Source organism: Gracilinanus agilis, chromosome 5 (genome assembly GCF_016433145.1).
Source record: "Gracilinanus agilis isolate LMUSP501 chromosome 5, AgileGrace, whole genome shotgun sequence".
NCBI classification, from domain to species: domain Eukaryota; kingdom Metazoa; phylum Chordata; class Mammalia; order Didelphimorphia; family Didelphidae; genus Gracilinanus; species Gracilinanus agilis.
Genome location: NC_058134.1, coordinates 213020899 through 213039487, shown reverse-complemented (window position 1 = coordinate 213039487; position 18589 = coordinate 213020899). Strand labels below are relative to the sequence as shown.

The 18589-nt window shown below is 34.8% G+C and overlaps 1 protein-coding gene across 1 annotated transcript in view; it reads left to right on the top strand.

Annotated features, from left to right (window-relative positions):
* Nucleotides 1–12408, top strand: part of SLC2A13 (solute carrier family 2 member 13) — a 134599-nt gene extending 122191 nt beyond the window's left edge. Inside the window, exon 10 of the mRNA XM_044679105.1 lies at nucleotides 12182–12408. Within this exon, the coding sequence (XP_044535040.1) occupies nucleotides 12182–12408 (227 nt within the window). The remainder of the gene's footprint in view (nucleotides 1–12181) is intronic.
* The last annotated feature ends 6181 nt before the right edge of the window (nucleotides 12409–18589 follow it).

Sequence of the window (18589 nt, the reverse complement as noted above, 5' to 3'; positions counted from 1 at the left end):
AACGACTAGAAGCAAATGACTTCACAAAGCAGCAAGAGTCTATAAAACAAAATCAAAAGAATGAAAAAATTGAGGAAAATATGAAACACTTCATTGATGAAACTAAAGACATGGAAAATAGATCCAGAAGAGACAATTTATGAATTATTGGACTACCAGAAAATCATGACAAAAGAAAAAGCCTGCACATCATTCTACAGAAAACTATCCAAGAAAACCTTCTGCATTTACTCCCTAATTGACAATGCTCAGGAATGTTATAGCCAAATTCAAGAACTACCAGACCAAGGAAAAGATACTACAAACATCTAAGAAGAAACCATTCAGATGTCATAGAACCACAGTTAGGATAACACATGACCTGGCTGCATCCACACTGAAGGACTAGAAGGCATGGAATATGGTATCCTAGAAAGCAAGGGAACTGGGTCTACAACCAAGAATCAACTACCCAGCAAAATTGACTATATACTTGAAGAGGAAAGTATGGTCATTTAATAGAATAAAAGACTTCCAAGCATTCATAAAGAAAAGACATGAAAAACAGAAAATTTGATGCCCAAACACAGAACTGAAGAAAATCACCAAAAGGTAATTAAGAAAGGGGAAAAAAAACAAACAAACAAAAAAAATTTTTAAGGTACCCAATAAGTTCAAATGATTTGTATTTCTATAAGGAAAGATGACATTGGTAACTCTTAAAATTGTTATTATCATCAGGGTAGCTAAAAGAAGTATACTTAGAGAGAACATTGACAAACTGTATAGGATGATATATATATATATATATGTATATACATATATACATATATAATATGTGTGTATATATATGTAATACATATATATATATACAAGTTGTAGAAAAAGAGGATAAACACTAAGAGAAATGGGAAAAGAAATAAAATGGGGTAATTTTATATTTCATAAAAAAGCACATAAGGGGAGGTAGGTAGAAGACCAATACAGTGGAAGGGTGAAAGAGGTTGGAGACAGTCTCCAAGAAAATTTTAATCTTTACAGTGGGAAGAGTCAGAAAGGTTCAAATAGAAGGAAAACCTCCAACTCCAAATTCAGTCATCATCATCAGCAATGCCATCAACAACACCATCATCAACATCTAACTATCCACCTTTTCCTGGCCCAGGAAATATTTTTGCTGGGTGGCCTAACCTAATAGCATACTATGCATAGTACTGAATAAGAGCCAAAAGACCTAAACTCTAGGCTTGAGTGCCACTATATGTCCTTTGTGGGTAAAAAGAAAGCTTTCTTTTTCCTATACTCAATTTCCTCATTTATGTATGAATGAAGCTTACCTGGACTCTGCATTAAGTTAATCAATTAAATCAAAGAATAAACCAGGTATAAACAAGAAGAAAAAGGAATTATGCTAATACATTACATTTAGCCCCATATTATTTTATCATTTTTAAATATGACAGATTTTTTGAGATCAAATATATTTTAAACATGACTATAATCAATTTTTTTAAAAGTCAGTGAGAATAAGTCCTTGCTCAATATTGCAGATAGCTGGGAAAGCCATCTTAGATATAAGACTTTATTGATATTCCCTACCATTCTAAACTCTCTGTTTTTATAAAAAATCTTTATAGGTGACTAGATATTCTCGAAAGTAAACAAGATCTTGCTAAACTAGAGAACTTAGGAAGTGAAAGGCCCCATCAAAGCCCACCCCACTACCCACCAAATTCAAATTCCCCTCACTAACCTAGGGTCATCCTTAAATGCATTAGTGTAGAGCAAATGTTCATATTCACTAGAATATCCAGGTGACTACCAGATAATCACAGACCAGATCTATAGGAGGGTTGAGGAGAAAGACAGAAAGAGAAAACTCTACTAAAGGACCTTCATCCTAATTTTAACCAGATTTTCAACAGCTGCTTACCAAGCCTTCAGTTCATTAAGCCAAGGAGATTACTCATTTTTGCATCAAGGCAAGCTGGCCTAACTCTAACTCTGTCTGTATCCCTCCCTGGGCTAAGGCCAAATACAACCCCTAAATAAGGTTTCCTAATCCAGGCCTTTATTGTTTCCAATCTGAATCCAAGGGAACTCAAGAGCTTCTCACCATATTCAATTTGATGCTATATTGGTGGAATCCTGCCTGCTAGTAAGTCTCAAAGAGCCTTCAGTCTAACTTGAGGGAAAACCAGTAAAATCTCATGACTATTCACCATAACTATTAGTCATGAGAATGAACCCCAAAATTTGAAATAGTTTTAGAAAGAATTTTATTAGGTCTTTTAGTAAAGGAGGAAAGCTAGAGAAAGGCTCCTTCCAGAAACTAACCTTCCTACAAAATTAATCAACTCTTAAACTTTTTCCTTCTTACTACCTCCTGTCCCTTTATCTCAATACCCCTTGTATATGCCCTTCCCTCCTTCTCATTGGAGAAGGTGGAAGTTGGATAATGGAGAGCTCCTCCTAGATCTTCTGTTTAAGGAGAGGACCCAAGGCAGATACCTCACAATTTCCCACCTGGCTATAGGACTTCAACATGCCTCCTGCCCTACTCTCCCTACCCCCATTTTTCAGCTTCTTTTTATATTTTCTTTCCCCACTCTATCATGAGCTCCTTCCTACAGAGCAAAAATTGTCTTTTGCCTTTCTCTGTATCCCCACACTTAGCATAGTGCCTGACACATAGCAGGCACTTAATTTTCATTAAGTTTTCTGACTGACTGCCAGAAACATGGTGGTTTTTTGTTTTTTGTTTTTTGTTTTTTTGCTGAGGCAAAGAAATCAAAACTGATGGGGTGCTTATCAATTGGGAAATACCTGAACAAGTAGGTCAATGTGATTAAATATTATGGCAATATAAGAAATGGGATAGTTTCAGAGAAAACTAGAAGGACAAATGAACTGATGCAGAATGGAGCCAACAGAATGAGGAGAGCAATTTATATCATAATAACTATGTAGTAAAGACAAAAATTTAGAAATATTTAAGAACTTGGATCAATGTAATAGATAACTATGATTTTAGAGGACTCATTATAAAACATTGTTCCCCTCCTGATACATATTTATAAATGTACATATACATATACACACGATTACTGCAAGAATACTTTACTTAATTTAGTATATTTGTTACAAGGTTTTCAAATTTTTCTTCAGTGAGAAAGAAGGTAGATTCTTATTCACATAATTTTTTAAAAAAAGAATCGATCTGAGGCATCCATTTGGATTCATGTTCATTGTTTTTCCCTCCCACCCCCTTTTAATTCCTTCTCCAGGAACAGGAAATTTGGTTTGCTGCAGATTATTCTCTCTTAACCCCCATCACCAGTCCTGCTTGTTTCCCTTTTGAAATATTTTTTATTTCTAAACCAAACTGTCCCTGGGTTTTCCAACTTCCTTTGTACTATTTCTGATAAAATTAGGTTTATCTGATGTCCATTTCAATCACCCCTGCCTATATATAGGGGTATAATATAAACCCTGTTTATATACCTTTCTTCTTCTGTACTCCAATTATGAGAAATTTTACAGTTACTTCAAATTATGCAAATAAATCTTCATAGGTATGTCTGGACTCTTGTGTTTATATTTCAAAGTTCCTACTCAGCTCAGGTCTTTCAGTCTTTTATTTCTATGCAGGTTAACCAAAAATAACAAAGTTATTTTGAGCTGTTAGTCTTTATCTTTTGGTTGTCTGAATATTATATTCCAGGGTTTTGGGTGTTCTTGACTTTAGTTCTTTCCACTTGAGTTGCTTTTTCTGAATGCTTTCAATATTTTTACTTTGACATGAGAGTTCTCAGTTTTGGTGATGATATTCCTGTCTTTTCCTTTTTGTATTCCTTTCAGTTGATGATTGGTTTATTCTTACTATTTTTCTTTGCTTCCTGGTTCTAGTAGATCAAAACCACTTTCATTATGATTTTTTGAAATACATCAGGGTCTCCAAAAACATGTTTTTCAAGGAGACTATTTTTAAATTAGCTCTACTTAATCTATTTTTTAGGTCAGTTGCCAATGACATCATATATCTTGGATTTTCTCATAGTTTTTCAGTCTTTCATTTTGTTCTGTTATTTCTTGCTCTCATGAAGTCACTTCTGCCTCAACTAGTTTTCAGGGAGTTCATTTCTTGAATGAGATTTACAACTTTCTCTTCCAAGCTACTTACTCTCCTTCCAATTTTTTCCTCAAGAGTTTTATTTCCTTTTTTTTTATCTCTTACTTAATTTCTTCTAGGTATTCATATAATCTTTGTGGAAAGTCCATTTTTTCCTTTGAGCCTCCATATGCAGTTTATTATAGTTATTTTCTCCTTTTGGAGGCTCTCTAGTTTGCTATAATTTTTTATACTGCTTTGTGGCTTCTTTGATTTATTCTGCTCTCCATCTTGAGCTTCGGAATAGAAGCTTTGTGCCAGTGTCAGACTGCACCATAATTCATGCTCTTAGGTGGACAAGAGAGGGGGCATTTTTCTCTCTCCCTGTGTCCCCTGAATTATTGGGCCCACCTTGGGTCTTTGAGATGCAGGGCACTGGATATTTAAGACCCTTTCTACTCTCTTAGGATAGAAGTTTAGGGGTCTCGGAACCTCTGGATGTGGGCTGTCTTAGTCTGAGCCCTGTATGGTCTAAAGGCTTCTACACCTAGACAGTGATGCACTACTCTACTTTGCTGCATTGATGCCTACTGCAGCTCCATGGGGCTTCCAAGGTCATCACCCTGGGGCTTTTTTAGTTTATCCCTCTACTTTAAGGAGCTGGATAATCTGCTTCCCATTCAACCATTTTGATAGCAGTGATGGCTTTACAAAATTTATCCATCCTCTGCAACAAATGTTGGTGTACAAGCTATAGTTATCTTCAAGGTAGTAATTTACTTAATGTTTATCATTAATATTACCACGGGAGAAGATAAAGTACAATATGACATCATATAACTTGTTGCCTTTGGGTGAAATTCCAAATTCATTTCTCTAAGCAGAAATTATAAACAATTCTTCCATTTAGCTATAATGTCTTTATTTCTGGAGGTTTACTTTTTAGAAAGAATATCAATTCAAATGCTTTTCAGTTCTTTCCAAAATATATCAACTCTCTGACTGTTTTATAAAGATTGCCCTTTAGAAATACCAATATTTTGATTAAACTTTATAAAAATAATATAAGAACTATGTGATTTTCTTGTCCCCTGTAATGCAGGATTGATGCAAGAGACACTCCCATCCCCTATCTTTTCCTGACCTTCTTCCATCTTCACAGAAAATTGGAATGGAACTGAACAGAACTGAAAACCATCTTGTATTTTCATTTGTCATCAGTCACCATCTGTTGGCTAACTTTCTATATCTTCCTAAACTTGGGCTGATCTTCAGGAAATAGAGTTCATCAGCAGAACCTTACTTGAAACTTTCCCATCTTGGTGGAATATACCAGAGGTTTTACTTCTCACTACATTCATTGTGAAACCAAGGTCATCCTTGATTCATAATAAGACATTGAGATGAAGCTTTTTATGTAGATTTATTGTACTGCTTGGCAGCCAAGTGATGCTGGTCCTGGAGTCAGGAAGATGTGAATTCAAAGTAGGCCTCAGACAGCTATGTGACCCTGGCCAAGTTATTTAAACCACGTTTGCCTCAGTTTCCTTATCTGTAAAATGATCTGATTAAGGAAATGATCTTTGCCAAAAAAAAATCCAAATGGGGTCAAAGAGTTAGTCACAACTCAAATGACTGAATGACAAAATTATAGTCCTACTCAGAAATATCAGTATGGAGTGAGTTCCACTTCTTATGACTTTAAGGTTATGCTGTGTCTGCATATATAATATTTTTGACTTAGTTAATCAGTCTTGGAAAAATACTAGTCAATTCTATCAACTACCTGTGATACTGAGCAAATCCCTTAATTTATCTCTATGTCATTTCCTCTCTTGTAAAATGATGTTAATTATATCTAAGTCCTCCTCTAATTCAATATTATATAGATTCTATTTTTACTTAATTACTTGAGTTGACCAATTACTTCCCTTTAAAATTGTCCAACATGTACATTTAGATATAACCTGATCTCTAAGGTTGCCTCTGGGCAAATCACAATCTCAATGCTTATTTGTTTCCATGTTAAAATTAACACACAGTACATATGGAAATGGAGGTATGCATTTCCTTTGTAATTTATAAGATTTAAATTAACATCCAATAATTCCAAGTATTATGTTTTATAAAGTTTATTAATAATCACTGGAAGTAGAAGAAATAAAAAGAACAAAAGTAAAACCTGAGTAAAAAAAATCCCTGAGTAAAATTCTCCTGCCTCTCACATCACCCCACCTTCACAGCTACATTTCTGGAAGAAGAGAGAGAAGCCCCGGTAAAAATAAATCCTCCCTACATTAGCACATAACATGAGAAGGAACTTGGGAAACTGGGAAAGAGAGTACTAGAGAGGAAAATTCTAATTATACAATCCCACCCCTATGATTTGTTATAAAAATAAATAAGGGACTCTTCTTGAATACTGCTATGCTCCTAGGGGATATTGGTTTGGGAAGCTGTGCCTTGTATTCCCTTAGGTAGCTAGTACAGGGGGACCAACGAACCCTGTCACCCTACTGGATGTTATAATGCCCTATTTCTCTAACAGTGGCCAGGCAGGGCCCTTAATGGTCAGGTAGATAGGTAACCCTTTCAGGTCCCACCTGTGGTTGGACTTATTATTAATATTGTGCTCTATTAACCTTGGATAATGTTTTCATCTGACTGAGTTGCTCCCTTCCCAAGGGTCGTGATTTAATGACTACTCAGGAAGGTACTTAATAAAACTCTTTATCTACTGATGTTAAATAGGGAAAGGAATAATCAGGAACAGATTGGGGATAGGAGACCCTGTCATTAATAGCTATGATCAATAATCCCTTAGGACTGTAGGCTATTGTTTCAGTTAGCTGGAGCTTGTGGTTTCACGCTCCTCTGGTTCAGCTTGGCCACTGCCAAACCAGAGGGCAATCTGCTCAGTTGGTACAGATACCGATTTCTCTCAGCTTCCCTGTTCTCAGTTTGTGATGTCAACAGCACAGCCTTTAGGAAATATCTACCCTTCACCTCCCTCTGCTTCTTCTCCTTCCCTCCTCCCAGTTACCACCTGGCCCCAGATACCTACATATCTAATGATGATCAAATGCCTAAATATCTAGGGAGATTCAGAGAGGATCAATGGTCAAAGCTCCAAAACCCAAGACCTGAGCCTCCAGGACCCAAGACCCCTCCCAGATGACTGTTAGGGTATTTATCCTTAGGCCAACTGCCTTTGCTCCTGTCCTCATAGTATCCAGGAACATTCCAATGTCTTCCAACTGTCTGCCTTGTCAATCAAGGTGAGACTCAGAGTTTGAATATAACAGATTCTATTGGCAAACAAGCATATAGAAATGTCCCAGGTTTACATGCCTAGTTTCCCCAATGAATCAGTATACATAACCAACTTATATCTCTATAAATCTTTAACTAAAGGTGCATACAATATTGTACTTTCTAAGGGGAAATTACAATAATTTGGGAATAAGAGGGAAAGAAAAGAAAAAAAAACAAAACCAATGATTGCTAGGCACATTGACTAAAAAACAATTTTAGGGCAATCCCCTTTGGCATAAGAGTGTACATTCAAAATAAAAGTGTTCACTCCCCTATAATTTAATCTAATACATCCCAAAGTTCATTCTGGATCTTTGGTGCAGTGTGTGGTTTCTGCAGGCATTTCATGGTGCCTTCTCCAAACAGTTCACTTTCTTGATTTATGGAGGTAGCAAGTTTCTTATCTTAAAATTACTCTCAAACAAGAACAAGTTTTATAAATCTAGACATTTATAGCAATAATACAATCCTCCCCTGAGGAAGGTGTTGACCAACGCACATCACCCTGGCATACATGGCCGAGTTATGAGATACATAAATCAATTGTCAAAAGAAAACCAAAAACATCCAAAAAGAGAGAGAGAGAGAAAAAAAATCAATGTCTAATGTGTAAAAATTCTAAGAAAGAATAAGCCCATAACAGGTCCTTGAACCAGGGCCCAAGTAAAGTGATTTATGTCCCACAAGCTATAGTAGTAATTATGCAGCCAGGACTATAGAAAATTGCCATATCATAAAAGAAAGAAAAGAGACTAGATTTTGAAGCAGAAGGAAAATATGATTCTGTGGTCTGATTTTACCTTTGCTTTCAGGGATAGGGGAGCCAAAACGGTGGCCAAACTGAGGTACTTGGTAGAAGTCTGGATCTGGCACAAGGGAATCCTGCATCTGACATTGTTAAATAGTTGCTTCCTCAAACCCCAAAATAAGTTCAAGTCCCCTGTCATGGTGCAGAATCTCATCAATCCCATTGGGATTAGTTGGTCTCCTTGACCTTGTGCTCCTAGGCTCTATGCAGGTTAACTTTGTGCTCCTTGCACTGTGCAGTGGCTCTTTTGCGATCCCTTTTCCTGGAATCAGACACAATCATTAATCAAAGTCTCATAGTATTTAACAATCAATGGCAGGTTTCTACAGTCTAAAGCTTTTGGGTATGCATTGACATTAGGGCTAATGGACATTTTAAATTTAACCTAGTGCAAAATAAAAAAAACCAAAACATTAATACTGGTAACATGTGCTTCAAGTACAAAAAAATGAGAGAAAAAAGAAAATTCAAATACTCTATTGCACATACAAGGAAAAACAATAATAAAAATTTCAAATATAAAATATATAGTTCACAATTAATGACATACTATGTTAGCCAAGTAGAGGCACAATACAAAGATTTCTCACCCAAAAATGAGATCCATTTCCTTTTTAACTCAGCCATGATCCACAGTGTGAGTGCACATAATTTCCACCAATTAACAGCTTTATAAAAAAAAAGTAGTACAGCAGCTAATATACATTCAAAGAAGTACCAAAATCCCCAAAATCACAAGAGCCCATTTAATGATAATAGCAAACAAACCCGCTATCATTAGGATTCACATAAGTTGCTATGTGACATTTCAAAAACCTTTGAAACTCATGGATACTTGTCACAAATTCTCCAGATCTAAGCCAATCTTTCAACCTTGGCAAAGATATTTCTAACAATATCTATTACTGCCATCATTCCAAAATTTGGCAGGAGAAACCAGAAAAAACAAAACAACCTCTGTACTGGTGATGAAAACTTTTTGGTTCTAAAATGTCACCCACCAAGAATCTAGTTCATTCTGGTGGAAGGACAGAGTAAGCTAAAGAGTTACAAATATAAAAACCCATCTAGGGGTTTCAAAGGCCCTCTGGGAAAACCTTTCCACCTCCCAGATGAGATTATAACCCATCACGAGGTAACCAAACCCCTTGAGAAACCTCCCTCCTCTGATATGAGACTGTAACAGCCATAAAACAGCATGTCTTTATATGTTCCATCCATTGCACTGTGGAGGCAAGGACTACAATAGCGAAAATCTCTTCTGATGTCTCATCCATTACATTTTTATAAATGAGGAGGTGGGGAATACAATAGTGCTATTGCATTTCACTTCAACTACTAAACTAAACTACTAAAACTACTAAACTACTAAAACAACTTCTAAAACCTTACCTCTTGTTACACACAAGTCAAAGGTAGGCAAATGATCAGTAAGAGGAAGTGGTGCTACTAGATCTCTGAAAATCACTTCTGAAGACCCCTTAAAATCAAATTGAAATTCTTAGCTCATTAAATTCTCCGAAGGTTGTATACAGGTAGTAACTAGTTTGATGGAGTCTATTCATCATCATCATCTATGTGACAATTAACAAAGGCAAAAAGGAACAAAAGGCCATTTTGGCAACAAGTGACCTTGATGGATATAGTGACAAACCTAGCATTCATAAGGACCTATGGTTTTGCCACGGAAAAGGGTTTGTCCAAGATGTTTATGGGCTTTTACAATGGTATTTTCTCCAGTCCAGTCATATGGGGAGGGTACAAATAAAGACAATGTAACAGAATATATAGCTAATACCCAAAACACAGTAGCTGAAAATGACATAGTGTAACAGAAGATATTAGATTAGATTAATATGTGAACTTAAAAAACAAAATTAAATCTTAAAACAAACAATCAGCAAATACAATATATGTGACAGAATGTGAGCAATGAATTCAAGAGTCCTTTTCTCCAATTCTGATAGCTACATTACAGAGACTTCTTCATTATTTAGAAGGGGACAAACTGAAACAGTTAACATCAATAAGGTAATGGAATCTGAAAATGCTTAAAATTCACTTCCAGACTCATTGAGATTCCTTCCCCTCCCCAGTATCATCATCCATCTAAATTCCTTCAGTCACACTTCTGGAGTTCCCCACACTGAGCATAGTGTGAACGAACCCCACATTGGATTTGTTGCAGTCTGGGCAGGCCAAAATGGCAAGGGAGTTTAAGGAGATGAATCTACCCTCTGAATCTCAAGATTACTCAAGCTATCAACTGCAAGGTATCCTATCAATACAAGAATCCCAGGAATGGTAATAAGAAAAGACATCCTAAAACTTTGAGCTACATGAGCTCGGTAATGCTCTCTGGGAATAGGAGTTGTTTGAGATAGGCTACCCTAGCATGTACTGGCTAGGAGTAAAGTTAAGAAGTTTGGAAGAGTAACCTTCCTTCCCCTCCAACCTGGGGTAAAAATACCAGGGAGCTGCTTGCTTACACTGTCATATGGGCATGAGACTGCTGCTCTCACCTCAATGGCTCACCCCAGCTATGTGGGCAGGGAGTTAAAAGGGTGGAAGCTTGCCCCCAGGGGAAATCCCTAAGGAAGCTAATTGTTGTCTAAGAGAAACACCCAGGCTTCCAAGGCATCAACAAGCACTCAGGTATTAGCAATGTAATGGAAAGGGGGGATTTATACTTTACCAGCTGTGCAGGAACCCCAGCTAGTGTATTCAAGAGATGCGATGTGTAGGTGGCGGGCTCAGCTCCTGTTGTGGGCAGGTCCCCACCACTAAAAAGAGTCCCCTGGAGCAGGAGGGCAAAAAGCCAGGGCAGGAGAGAAACGTGTTTTTTTCAAAATGACCTATTCCCTATCTTTACTCAAAGGTTATCTTAAAAAAAAGATCAAGGATTCTGTCCCTTCATGGCTCACCAGAAATGTAAGATTTAAATTAATATCCAATAACTCCAAGTATTATATTTTATAAAGTTTATTAATAATCACCTGAAGTAGAAGAAAAAAGAACAAAAGCAAAACCTGAGTAAAAAAAACACCAAAGTAAAATTCTCCTGCCTCATCTCACCTCCACAGCCACATTTCCAGAAGAGAGAGAGAGGCTGGAGCCCCACTCAAACTATATCCTCCCTACATTAGCACATAACATGAGAAGGAACATGGGAAGCTGAGAAAGAGAGTTCTGGGGAGCAAAATTCTAATTATACAAATCTCAGTTAAATTTCCCTACAAAGAGATCTCAATTTACTTCTGTTTCTGTTCCCTTGAAAATTGCTTCATCAAGGCATGCAGTCTGGTAAATATAGTAATAAAGGTAGCAATACAAATAACTAATAACAACATAACCATATTGCATCACAGCTTAGCATTCTGGGTTTTTTCTTTGTTCTTATTGTGGATGTGCTTTGAGTTATACACAATCAAGGTGTAAAGAGAAAAAGATGGACCACTGCTATAAAATATGATTAGCTAGGTTTAGTATTTTGTCTTCATAACAGCTTCATGGAAGGAATATAGATGCAGTTTAGGAATTCACAATCTTAGGCCAACCTAAGCAAATCAAGCACATTTGTGGTCCCATAGCAAGAATCCTAGACTTTAGATAAGTTTTTGTGACAGTAGCAAATTCATGATAAATCAAAGTGCATAAGGATTAGAAACAATAGAGGTCTCTATTAATCTATTTCTTTCCCTTTCTATGCCTCCGCATTCCATATGTATTATATTCCTTTGTTTAGCCTTCTTTCTCCCTACCTCCTCATTTTTCATTCTCTCTCTGTAAATCTTACATTTATTCAACCACTATTTACTGAATGACTACCATGTGTAAAAGAACTGCATTAGATGCTGATTAATAATAATAATAATATATCTTTTCACTCAAAAATAGTCATAGAAACTTGGCCACTTGTTAGAATGAAAAGCTTAATTCTTGACTATGTATATTGTTTTCAATTGCAGGAGCCTTCTTTCTCTATGCTGGATTTGCTGGTTTGGGACTCATTTTCATCTATAGTTGTCTTCCTGAGACCAAAGGAAGAAAACTAGAGGAAATTGAATCACTGTTTGAAAACAAATTGTGTACATGTGGTACTTTAGATTCTGATGAAGGGAGATATATAGAATATATTCGGGTGAAGGGAAGTAATTACCATCTTTCTGACAATGATGCTTCCGATGTGGAATAAGTTTCAGCTGCTGACCTATCCAACCATTAAAAAATACTTTCTGGGTTAAGAATAACAGCTTTTGGTGACCTCACTATACTGTTTCTGTTTCTGATCTGGTTCTTTTTTCTTTAGTCCTAGTTTTGAATACCTTCATAATTCTAAATATTTAGAAAGATTATATAGACTAAATTTTATTCTGGAAGAGATAAGAAAATAGATTTGCAGATATCTAAATCTACCAATTCCTGGTCAAAATTTGATAGTCTCGTATGAATTTTTTCTCATATACTGTATTATTCCTATTTGGGTTCTAGATCAGAGGCTCTTATCAATCAGATCATATTTTCTTTGTTCTTAGAACTCCAAGGAATGAATCACCCACCCAATAAAACCTGATTAAAGGTAAAGGAGACAATGATTCTCCATCTACCTTTCAAAGATAGTTTATATATGCATATATGTGCATATATTCATATATATACCTAGTTGAGTTTGTGAAATTTTACCACTATATATTTCTCATTTTTTACTCTTCAGGAATACATTGATTTTTCATTTGCACATTCTCCAGATTTTTCTCATGTTAAATTAAGAAAACGGATCTTTTTTGCCTGACTTAGACATTCCTTTTCCCTCTCTATAAAAAAAGATAATGGTTATTGAATAAGTTAGTGGATGAGATTAAGGTAGCATTGTATTTATGGCACCATTTAAAAATATATTTAATGTTCAAGGTCTTTAAATACTATTACTTTTTCGTTTCCATATTTTAATCTTTGCAATTTGGGAAGTTGTCCCTTTTAAATTGTGCAACTCCAAATTAACAATATGAAAGCCTGGATAATGTTTACTTAACTCAAGTAGCATTTTCAGTTACTCAATTTTTAGCAAAATAAATGTTACAAACACTGGAGAGGCTAACATCCAGTGCATTAAAGAAACTGGAAAACCCCCATTTAAAATGAGGCACTATTATTTCTTTCAGGGTTGTATTTTTTTCCTTATTAACTTGACTACTCTGCAAGATGGAGGTTTTCTTCTTTTGTTTTGCTGATTTGCCACTCTTTCCCAAAGGAGTGTATGTTTGAAACTTCTCATCCGTCTTAAGAAAAAATTAATTCTTAGAACACAATTATAGATGCAATTCTTGGAATAAAAAATTTAATTATTTTCTTATTTGTTACTGTGTCCTTCCACCCTACCCCTTTCTAGTATATTTGTCTTCCTTTTTTCTTTTTTTCATTTTATGAAGATAAAGAGGACATTCCACATATTTTAAATACTTGATCAAGGCACAATATGAGAATTTTTTGTTTTAAAATGTAACAAATACCTGAAAAGTGAGCCTTATAAAATTAGAGTTCTGCTTTTTGATTCAGTGAATATTTATATTATATGAAGAAAATTAAGTTTATATTTTACAGAATTTTTAAATATGCTTTTTTAGTTATAAGAAAATGACTAACACCATATATTTGACAGCATTCCACATAAATGCCACAAATAGTGTTGGTAGCATCTTTTCAAATAATAAAAGTTTAATTTAAGTAAATTAAATGTCTAAGCACATTTTATTAATTTTTTAAGAAAATGTAGATTTCTTTCTAAAGATGCTGCATCTTTAGGTGCATTTTACTTCAACTCGATAAAAAGTAAAATCCCTCCTATTTCAAATTTTGCTGCTCTAAAACTAATTGGGAAAGATCTAACATTGGATATATTTTGATAGAATTATCAAAATGTATTCACCAAGTGTTTTTATACCTTTTCCTAGGAGATAATTTATAAGCTCTAGGCACCATAAAAATTTCTCTATAACTTTATTTTACTCAATGAACTTTATAAGAGTATATTTGATATAACAGGCCCTTTTAATTTATGAGAAAAGATAAAATAAATTGGAGCAAAGAATTGGAAATTAGATCTTTTTCATTTTTAATCACCATTTAAAATGTTATTTAGTGAAAATTAAGATCAAGGAAAGAGAGGTAAGTAGTTGGTCCATAAGCTTAGAAAAATGGTGAAACTTCATTGTAAAAATTCACAAATAATATAAACAACAATAACTATTCTACAAAATGTACTCCATACATATTTTGGGAAATGTTTGTTTACAATTTATGTGTTAGTTTCTAAGTGTTATAATCAATTTTGTGGAAAATATTTAAGGCATTTAAAATTATGAGCACAATATCATGGGATAAAACTGAGAAGATATTTTCCCATGAGCCAACATTTTATGATTTTTCAATATTTAATGCATATTAAGATCTACCAAGTATTGAAAAAGATATTTGCACTATTGTAACAAACTTCTAATAACCAAATCTCAGTTTGTTGTTGTTGCTGTTGTCATTGCAAAGAATTTTATGTATTAGGCCAGAAGCAAAGATGTAACAATATGTGCCACAAGGACAAAATATTTAATGGAAAATGTAATTGCAGGTAATAGTTACAGCTGCTGCCTTATAAAAATGACTTAGAATTGTTCTCTGGTTAATGAAAAATCTTTGTGTGCAGAAATAGAGGTCTTTTAAAAATGAAGCTTCGTAGTCTTTTGTACACCAATGTCAAGCTTAATTTATAATATAATTTAGATTGTAGCAGTGTTTTGAATGTCAACAAACTCTTCTCTGATGTTAGTATTCTCTTGTCATTGTCTTCCAAAAGATAGTAAAATGTGTAAAAAGCTGAACAGCTTGTCATAAATTCAATAATGAATGCTGCTGCTTAGAAAAGGAGCACTATATGTGCTAATAATCACTGTGGTATTTTATATCAGAGTATTCATGATGTTCAAAATTACATGAGTATTTTACCTGAATGATTTATGTGTTAAAATATTAATTCCTACAAATCTTTTACTTTTATGTAAAATGTGCAATCTCTTGCACTTGGCTTATACAATTTCCAATAAGGTTTAATTTTTTTCAAACTTTGGTTTTAGATGGTTAGATTCATGGTTGAAACTGGCACATCAGTGATATATAAATATCAGACAAATAAGGGTAGTAGAAAAGTACTGATTAACATGACTTTAACATTTTGATAAATCTGCAATTTCATCAATATGGGAATTGCCTCCATTGATGCAGAGTGTAATGCCAAATAGCATACAACATTCTTAAAACAGAAAGCCAAAGTTTCATTGTTTTGAAATATTTATTAGTTTTACATCAATTCTTTTATGGGAAAGACTGAAGAAAGTTGACACAAAATGAAAGCAGAAGATAGACTGATGTTATAAATGCCCAAATTGTTTTCCTAGGACTTTTCTGATATTGATCTTGTTGTTAAAATATCTTTTAGATGTCACAGTTATTCAGATTTCTATTGCATATAATATGCATTTAAAATCAATAAAAATAATTTTGTGCTATTCTTAATATATTTCAAGAAATATTTTAACTGCCAATTGCATGCTATAGCATTGAATATTTACCATATCATAAGAAATCTAATCTGAATATTTACTTCCAGACTTGATATTCTGATTATCTTTTAACAGTGATATTGTGCCCATTTCCTTTACATTCATATATATTATATGATATATCAAAGTGTTGTATATTTCAAAGAATTTAAGCGATATAAATTTAATTGTCTCATGTTCTATTTTGTTCAAATTAAATCTTTGCATAAAATTAAAACCTTTTTTAAATGTGTCAGTGCCAGAATTACAAATAAAAGAAATAAAAGTTAAAATAGTTCATTACATCTTTGCTCCCTTGTATTTGCTTGCATTCTTTCAAGATTTTGTTCATATTAGAAGTCAGAGAATGTTTAAAATCTGGTAACATTCACACTTATCAGAACAATATCTTTGATGAAATGCAGATATGGCTCTATTACTTATGCGAAATTAAAAGATCTTATAATCCTTTTGTGCATACATTATGTATAAATACATATATACAGACACAGATGCAGAGTTATGCTGATGGATGTTTAACAACTGGCTCTCTGAGGGTAATATATGCACAATACATTTTTAAGTTTAATCTGCATTATTAACATTTTCTCCATCACTTTTGTTATATTCATAATCTGGGAAATGATGGATGCCACCTTGAATGACAGGGAAGGCAGTTGGAAGACACGGAATGTTCCCAGGTGCCGTGAGCCAGGGGCAAACGTCAGTTGGCCTGACAGTATAAATACCCCTGACAGCCACTTGAAGGGGATCTCTGTAGGTCTCTCTGGGCTCTGGAGGTCTCTGGACAGGAGTCTCTGGACTGGAAAAATCTCTGAGTGGGTGGTGAAGGGAGGCAGGAAGGTCCATGAAGAAGAGGATAGGAAGAATCTGAATATTTCCTGAAGACTGTGAGAGCTAGTGCATCACCAAACACTGATAGTGAGAGAGCAGAGAGAATAAGATCATCAACACAGCTGCATCAATAGCATTCCCTATTCTCTGGCTTGGCTGTGGCCAGGCTGGGCCAGAGGTATTGGAGAGAATAAAGCTCCAGCTTCTAGTAGATCAATAGCCTCCAGGCCTGATTGTCAACTAGGCATAGATAATAGATTGATAGAGTCTCCAATCCCCAATCCTTGTTCTGTTTATCCTTTCCCTGATTTGGATAAAGAGAGTTTAACAAGGACCTTCCTGAGTGGTCTTTATATCATGACCCTTGGGGAGGGAGTCAATGTAGTCGGATATCAAATGTGATCCAAGGCAAATCAAAGGCCCTATATTAATTTATCCAACCCCAGGTTGGACCTGGAAAGGTTACCCATCCATTTAACCTCTCGGGGGTCCTCCCTGGGCAACTGTTAGAGAAAAGGGGAAATTATAACAATTATCAAGGGTTATCAGAGTTGGTGTTTCTCCATCATCTGCAGCTAGGGGAATACTGATAGATACAGTCACATCACTGTATATCTATATCTCCTTAGGACCCCCCCCTTTTGTTTATAACACTTTCTTTAATCTAAACAATCAGTAAAACAATAAACTAAACCCTGATTTATAGTATTTTCCAATTTCCATAGTGTAAATGCTAAAAATTAACAATCAGCATTTGAAAGCCAATTCAAGTTGGCTCCAATGTGTGTGTGTGTGTGTGTGTGTGTGTGTGTGTGTGTGTAAGAGAAAGAGAGGGAGAGAGTGAATGTGGATACTTCCTCCACTGATCAAAAATGTTATACTAAAGAGCATATACATATGCTTAAGATGGAAACCAAGGTTTTGAAACATTTAAACATTTTACATCATTTCTTTTTATGGGAATGAAGAATGTTGATACATAAAATGAAGACAGAAGTTATTATCTATGCCAAAACTTTTCTTAGAACTTTTCTGACTATTGCTCTTCTTCTAATATCTTTTAGATAAAAAAATTATTTGGATTCATATTATATTTATATTCACTCTGTAATATTTAAAAATAATAAAAAATAGTTCTGTGCTATTCTTAATAGAACCATGTAAATTATATATTATATGCTATATATACTTATTTCTTAGCACTGTATCTCACCTTTTCCCACATATTGACCAAATTTAAGGCATAAACTTCAAAAATAAATGCATAAAGGCAGAAATTTTAAACACATTATTGATCGTAAAGAAATAAAATTAAATTCAAAAAAGGATCACTGAAGAAGAAATTGAAATTAATTGGAGGCTAAATAAATAAATACTAAAAAAATCGATCAAAGGAAAAATCATAAAATCTAAAGATAATCTCATCAAAGAAAAAACATACAAGAACTTGTGAGATTTAGGAGTCCAAGGAAATTTATCCTCCCTATCCCTCACCCCAAACACACACACACAAACCTTACAAATATGTAGGAGACAATAGCCCAAATCATGATAGGATAATTCAAGGCAGGGAAAAAAAATCACAGTGGGTCCTTTTTCCAGCTTGGCTCAGCATAAAAAGACAGAAATATCTGCAGACACATCTGACCAGGAGTATACAAACACCTCAAGAGAGGAAGAAACTCAGCATTAAGGGAAGAGAAGGCCAGAAATGTAGAACAGAAAGGCTTAAGCATGTACATGAACAGGTGCCAAGTGGCAGCTGTCACTCACCATCCAGTTGCAAGTTACAGATCCGAGGCAGACTAAGAAAGGGACCTGCATCCTAGGTCCTTTCCACATGAAGGAGTAGTTATGGACCCTAGTCTGTTGGTGGAGAGGAGCAAGTTCAGAAGCAAACGGCATCTTTGTGATTCTTATTTCATTAGCTGA